Source organism: Penaeus vannamei, chromosome 18, assembly GCF_042767895.1.
Source record: "Penaeus vannamei isolate JL-2024 chromosome 18, ASM4276789v1, whole genome shotgun sequence".
NCBI lineage: Eukaryota > Metazoa > Arthropoda > Malacostraca > Decapoda > Penaeidae > Penaeus > Penaeus vannamei.
In genome coordinates, this window is record NC_091566.1 from 25,645,362 (window position 1) to 25,652,861 (window position 7,500).

Sequence of the window (7,500 nt, forward strand, 5' to 3'; positions counted from 1 at the left end):
GGGGAGGGCTGGGGATTCCCTTATCTTGTGAATCACGACTCCTACCCCTTCCCTCCCCCCCTTCCTCCTCCTCTCCTCCTCCACCTAAAATCAACCCACGCTAATTATTAATCCAAATATGTGTGTGTGTATGCGTGTGTATGCGCGTGTGTCTGCATACTAGTAGAAAGTACCAGTGGCGATACCTGTCCGGTTAATGATGCAACAGGTAGACTACAATGATGCAACAGATACACTTTAACTCCCGTGGTAACAAAGTTCACAGCGACGGTAACTTAGATAATAACGTTTCCATAGTTTCGTGCATGACATCACGTGCAACGTTCGCGCAATGCCACACACGCACGTACGCACGCACGCACGCACACCCGCGTACGAAATAATATCCGGTTCACTTCTTGCAACTCACCAGGGAAAGTCCCAGCCTCCTTCCTTGTCGCGGTGGCTGGGGGTCACCGCCGCCCCTGCCGTTGCGAATCGAAGGCGTTATTCGCGTTCCCTCGCTGGATTCTCTTGTCTAAGTTCCTTCCGACGATTCCAGAAGCCTGCGCCGAGTCCTTCCTTCCTAGCCGTGAGTCCCCGGCGGCGCCCCACGCAACGAATTCTTCCGAAGGACTCCAGGATGAGGAGGCGGGGTCGCGTGCGAGGTCCGCCGCCGGTATATATGCCTCGGCGCGACCGGCAGACACCAGAGTTCACCGAGCTTCGGAAGGGACAACACGCGGTCTCTCCTACCGTCCCTCACTAAACTTGCCTCCAATTCATTGCTTGTAACTACACTTGTGGATTCCGGAGAGTGAGGCTGTGAAATCATTAGTGGACGAAAAGAGGAAAAAAGAGTAATCAAATACCAGTTCTGAAAGAGTGAAATACCTCGACATTCAGTGATTTTACCAACATTCCTTTGATGTCAACGTCTGTGAAAAGCATGGCAACGACAGGTCAACGTGGCGACAAAGGTGAGTGTTTTTTTCGGGTGCAATTGGTTTACATTTTTTTTACAGGGGGAAGTCGGGACTATCAATGGTCATTTTCATATCATTTAATGGGAACCACAAAAATAATCCACTACTCTTGCTCAATATAACGGACACCATTATCCGACATAATCTCCCAGGCTATCCGATTCAAATACAACAAGAATTAAAACAGGTTGTAGTTGTGAAAGTTCACGAGCCGCTCGCGTATACCCCGAGCGGCGTCTCTTAAGCCGGCTCGTCTGTCTTCTCCCTCGTTCAAGGGGCTATTAATGAGTCTCATTGATGATGCATGTCAGTCGTGTGTCTCACATGATAGTTACAGAATGATTAGTTTTCAGTCTTAGAAATATTATTATTCAGCTTGTCCATATCGCAAATACACGCACACACAGAACACAACATCACGCACACACACAGAACACAACATCACACACACACACACAGAACACAACATCACACACACACACACAGAACACAACATCACACACACACACACAGAACACAACATCACACACACACACAGAACACAACATCACACACACACACACACACACACAAAACACAACACAACATCCCCCCCCCCCACACACAACACAACCCCCCCCCCCCCACACACACACACACTGTACACATTTATTAGCATCCCGGGGACGTACCTGTGGCCAGGTGTTATGACCTCGACCAAGGCAAGCTCGAGAGACGCGTCCCCAATACCTGAGCCTCGGGCGCGGACCAGAGCATACCAGAAGGATAACACCACGCTCGTTTCATCCCCAAATTATCCTCCCTCGTCCTATCCAACACAATACGAATTAGGGTATTTGTGAATTATGCAGATTAGGGGACAAGTAGGTAGGGAAAAAATGAAGAGCGTAGGAGTTCGATAAGTTGAAGGACTATATCTTACTGCGTACTATCCCAAGGCCATGCTAGCGGAGGTATCCCCCATTCTCCTCCCTCCCCCCTCTCCTCATCCCCCATTTCTCCCGCTAGGATGTGCTCAAGGCAACTGTTTTTAGGAGAGAGAGAGAGAGAGAGAGAGAGAGAGAGAGAGAGAGAGAGAGAGAGAGAGAGAGAGAGAGAGAGAGAGAGAGAGAGAGAGAGAGAGAGAGAGTGAGTGAGAGTGAGAGATAGGGGATATGTTCGTTGAGTCGTATACAAGATCTAGTGTGTTTATTAAAACATCTAAACATTTATAAACCTGGCTTCTTGTGATGATGAAGAAGAGGCAGATGGTCAGTGTGTGTGTGTGTGTGTGTGTGTGTGTGTGTGTGTGTGTGTGTGTGTGTGTGTGTGTGTGAGAGAGAGAGAGAGAGAGAGAGAGAGAGAGAGAGAGAGAGAGAGAGAGAGAGAGAGAGAGAGAAAGAGAGAGAGAGAGAGAGGAGGAAGATGAAACACATTACATCACAAATTCCAAACAGCGACTGAAATCCTTCTTTGCATAATAAACAGCTCAGACATTTCTAACAGAGCCTTGGGAGGGTGGAGGGTTGAGAAAGAGAATTTGAGATGAATGGAGAATATTAATAATAATAATAATAATAATAATAATAATAATAATAATAATAATAATAATAATAATAATAATAATAATAATAATAATAATAATAATAAAACGAGGAAGGAGATTGTCATGATATAAATGTTTATGTAACAATAATGATAATAATAATCATAATTATAATAATATATCAATAGTAATTATATTCACAAATATTAGAAATGATAATGTTAATTATAATGAAAATCATGATACAAGGCCTCAATAAAAAGAATCAAGGACTCAGAATAATGAAAAATATATATAAAAAACGAGAACAATAATAATAAACGAAATTGAAAAGAGATAGAAAAAATCCTCTGCCACTTCCTTCTGTCTCCTTGACCTTTCAAGAATAACAAACTGTCGAAGGGAGTGCAAAATGTGACGCAGATGCCCTCCATTCTCGGCAATTTCCCACGCTTATTCTGAGAGTTTGTGCATGTGTATGTTCTTATGTTTAATGGACATTCAAGTGGTTTTATTGTTTAATTTATTCGTTGGTTATGTTTGTACTACGTCTGACTTGTATACTTGGTAAAAACCAACTATACAATAAGTCATTTTAAGGAGGAAAACAACGAATGTAATATATAAAAAAAACCAATTGTTTGAGTAAAACATAAATTACCAAACAATAAAACCCGATGTCCTTGTATTATGTCTGCTGATACAAAGACGTACAACAAAACAGCGTGTGACCTTTCTTGACCTCCTTGCCTTGCAGGTGGTGGCCGGGTGGTGTTCGGTGTTGCCGGTGTTATTTTGGCGGCGTCTTTCCTGTTCATGCGAACGCCCGTGCACGAGACGCCAGCACCGACGCCCACAGCTGCTGTTATCGGTAAGTTTGATATTTTAAAAATCTTTTAATGTTGATATTTTCCCGCCACGTTTCATTAAAAAATGACTATTGTCAGTTTCAAATGGAGTGTCCACTTTTCTGATTGTGGTATTTTATTGTATAAAAGCGAAATAGATTGAAATTTTCATGTTTATTTTTACCTAGACTATGACCCGTGCTGCGCCTACCCTTGCGAGAACCAGGGGATCTGCATGTCCAAGCCCGACCGAAACTATACGTGTGACTGCACCGGCACGGGATACTACGGAACCAACTGCGAAATACGTAAGTTAAATGGGACCTCGTGTAATAAGATTAACACGAATAATTTTTCTTATAAAATGTCAATTTATTCGCATGTAATCAGCCTGAAATCTGTATATATATATTAATAAGTTCCTGTCTTTTTGCAGCTACTTGGTCGACAGCGATTAAGACGAAACTGAAGCCAGATCCTGAATGGCTGCACACATTCATAACTTCCCACAGCTGGCTGTGGGCGATTATCAACCGCATTCCCTTTATCCACAAGCGACTGATGACTTACGTCTACCTTTGTAAGTACAGCTCAGACAAAAAATAGTCAGTCGAATTCAGAACACTTTTTATATGCCATTAATATCTAAAGTGATCTGGATATGCAGCAACGAAACGGTCAAAAGGATGCCAATAAAGATGTGGCAGTGAATTCATAAAAAAACATCAGAATCATTAGTTAGATTCTTAATGGCTGATCTTCCTCATTGCAGCCCGCGGTGACCTGGTCGATTCTCCCCCAACATATGAGAGCGAACACTCCTACATCACCCTCAATGCCTACTACAACGAGAGCTTCTACGCCCGCACCCTCCCGCCCGTCCCTGAGCACTGTCCCACGCCCATGGGAGTCAAGGGTGAGTGTCTGATTTGCATTTACATCTCCTAATGTTTCGTCGGGTTTAGTTTCTTTGCGAGAGCTTTCTGCTCCGTTCTGAATGTAGTGTTCATGAGATGATAGTTAAGAAAATGACGAATAGAGTAAATTAATAGAAGAAAAAAGATAAGACCATTTCCCTCTCCTTCCAGGCCCCAAGGAGTACCCCGACGTCGACGAACTCATCAAGAAAGTGTTCCTGAGGCGCGAATTTATCCCTGAGCCCCACGACACCAACGTCTTGTTCCAGTACTACGCTCAGCACTTCACCCACCAGTTCTTCAGGACCGACTACAAGAAGGGCCCTCACCTCACCAAGGGCACTGGCGGCGTAAGTCCCTTTTGCCCTCCTATTGTTTCCTGCCCTTTGCTTGTTCCTTCATTGTATTCTAACTTTGCGAAAGGACTATCGTCATTATCATCAGTACTGTTATGATTACTATTAGCATACGCATTAATGGTAATATCAATCTAAATGAGATGTCTTGCTGTATCATACAATCTTCGACGAGAGGACAAAGATCTAAACAAATCTCCCTTTCCCTTTAGGTCGACGTCTCAAATATCTACGGACTCACTGAGCAGGACCGCCGAGCACTCAGGTCCGGCGTCGACGGCAAGTTGCGCACTCAGGTGAGTTGATCACAGACAGTAATATTCTTTTATGTCTTAAAAAAAACTCGTCACGCCAAACAGGTTCTCTAAAGGCAATGAAGTTTGCTTGTTAGTTTGACGGAGGGGGGGGGGTCCAAGGGCTCAAGGGAGGTATTGTTATATCTTATTCACATTCAGATCCTAAGTTATGTAGTAGTTTCATACATTATTGAATATTTGTTAATGTCTGATCATTCTCATCATATTCTTAATTTTCATATTTTTTCTTCAACATCTTATATTCGGAATTTCCATCATACTTTTTAAATTTCAATCTTTAATATTCCCAATTTTCATCACATTTTAAAAATCTCCAATACTTAATATTCATCGACTTTTTCCCCCTTCGACAGAAAATCAACGGCGAGGATTTCCCGCCTTACCTCAAGGACGTCCCCGGGATCTCCATGGACTACCCCCCCCACATCCCCATCCCCGAGGAGGGAAAATTCGCGCTCGGCCATCCCTTCTTCGCGCTCCTTCCCGGCCTCTTCGTAAGTGCATTTCCAAGTTGGTTTTGTTTATTTGTTTGGTTTGTTTGTTTGTCGAAGTTGATCGGTATTTAGTTTCGTTGTTTCTTTATAAAGATGAGATAATAATAATGATAATAATAATAATAATAATGATGCTGATAATAATGATAATAGTTATAATGATAATAATGATAATAAAAATAATAATAGTGATGATAATAAGAATATTATAAAAAAAAATAGATGGTGTATTTTGTACCTTTGGATTGATAACAAGAAATTAAAATGTTTAGAACTAAAATACCCCCAGAAACTAACATATATTTTTTCTCCCTTTTTAGGCCTATGCTACCATTTGGGTTCGTGAGCACAACCGCGTTTGTGACGAGCTTGTCAAAGTCCACCCTGACTGGGACGACGAGAGGATCTACCAGACCGCCCGCCTTATCATCATCGGTAAGTTAATTGCCATTTGTATCAGTTGATTATCAGTCCCGTAGAGGATATTGGTAATTAACTAGTAATTAACCCGGATGATGGTTTATTATTGTATCATTGTTTTCTGGGCGAAGTATTCAATGATATATTATGTTGTGGATTATTTATTCAATGATTTGGTATCTGCAGGCGAGGTCATCAAGATCACCATTGAGGATTACGTGCAGCACCTGAGCCAATATAATCTGAGGTTGACCTTTGAACCCGAGTTGACCCACGGGACTCGCTTCCAGTACCACAACCGCATCCACGCCGAGTTCAACCACTTGTACCACTGGCATCCGCTTATTCCCGATACCCTCAATGTAAGTCTTTTGCTTTTGTTAATAGTTGTTGTAGTATTCGTTGTGGTATTCGTCTTATCAATGGAATTTTCGTTATTGGTATTTTTAATCTTGTGTGCTGGTATATATGTTTTTAGCAGCATTTTACTAATTATATATATATTTTTTTCCTCTACAGGTGAGCGGGACAGATTACGCAATCATGGACATGGCTTACTCGACTGCCCCCGTGTTCAAGCACGGTCTGGACGAGTTCATTCACTCAATGGTCAATAGCAGAGCAGGCGCTGTAAGTATTGAGGATTTTTTTCAGTCACTAATAAAAAAATATAGTTGATTAGTGGGATATGATTTAAGAAAAAAGTTATTCAGAATTTGTTTTCAATTAATTTGACATCTCGATATAAATGTACTTATAATTGCTTCGTCTCTATTACAGCTGACGAGCCGAAACCACGCCCACGCCCTCTACCCCGTGCTGAAGAAGGTCATCGAGAACGGGCGGGAGTTGCGGTTCCAGGGCGTGAACGCCTACCGCAGGCGCTTCGGCATGGTGCCCTTCACCAGCTTCGAGGACATGACGGGCGAGACCGAGCTGGCTGCCATCCTGGAGGAGATGTATGGGGACATCGAGGCCGTGGAATACTATGTTGGTGAGTTTTCGAAAAGTACTTTTTCTGACTTTAATCAATTAAGAATGAAGATATTCATGTGTTGATATAATTCCAAAATATTTAGAAGACCTTGTCCATGAATGTGCTGCTTCGCCTCATGCCACCGAGACTGACCCTCGCCCTTCTCCCCTGCGCAGGTCTGCTGGCCGAGCGCCCCGGCCCCTCCATCACGCCCCTCACCATGGTCAACATCGGGGGGCCCTGGAGCGTGAAGGGCCTCCTCGCGAACCCCATCTGCAGCCCCCGCTACTGGAAGCCCTCGACCTTCGGCGGCGAGGAGGGCTTCAACATCATCAAGACGGCCTCTCTCGAGAAGCTCTTTTGCCTCAACATGAAGGGGAGCTGCGAGAGCATCGGTTTCAAAGTCCCGCAAGGAACCCCTTAGGATGCTCTCTTAGGATTCAAATTTAGGAATTATCAAATTATCTTTTTCTACAATTTTTCTACTCTTGTGAATGCATACGAGTGAGTGGTTGTTAGGAGGGGAAAAAATCCGTGAACCTTACGCTGGGATCTTTGTTCATGAGAGCAAAGTGGTTCAGTAGGGTACCTGTTTTCCCCGTTAGAATGTGAACGTGTTTTTAAACTATTTATTTTTTTCCACACTCTTTGAGTTATTCCATCTCTACCTCATTAGACAAAT

The 7,500-nt window shown here is 43.1% G+C and overlaps 1 protein-coding gene across 1 annotated transcript in view; it reads left to right on the top strand.

Moving 5' to 3' along the window:
- Nucleotides 1–683: 683 nt before the first annotated feature.
- The window catches only part of LOC113810970 (prostaglandin G/H synthase 2), a 7,407-nt gene continuing 590 nt past the window's right edge, over nt 684–7,500 (top strand). Inside the window, exons 1-13 of the mRNA XM_027362636.2 lie at nt 684–959; nt 3,248–3,361; nt 3,527–3,646; nt 3,775–3,918; nt 4,111–4,254; nt 4,427–4,605; nt 4,824–4,907; nt 5,282–5,422; nt 5,743–5,857; nt 6,029–6,204; nt 6,362–6,472; nt 6,623–6,836; nt 6,995–7,500. The exon at nt 6,995–7,500 is cut by the window's right edge and continues 590 nt beyond it. Of these exons, the coding sequence (XP_027218437.1) occupies nt 908–959; nt 3,248–3,361; nt 3,527–3,646; nt 3,775–3,918; nt 4,111–4,254; nt 4,427–4,605; nt 4,824–4,907; nt 5,282–5,422; nt 5,743–5,857; nt 6,029–6,204; nt 6,362–6,472; nt 6,623–6,836; nt 6,995–7,242 (1,842 nt within the window). The 5' untranslated portion in view covers nt 684–907 and the 3' untranslated portion in view covers nt 7,243–7,500. The remainder of the gene's footprint in view (nt 960–3,247; nt 3,362–3,526; nt 3,647–3,774; nt 3,919–4,110; nt 4,255–4,426; nt 4,606–4,823; nt 4,908–5,281; nt 5,423–5,742; nt 5,858–6,028; nt 6,205–6,361; nt 6,473–6,622; nt 6,837–6,994) is intronic.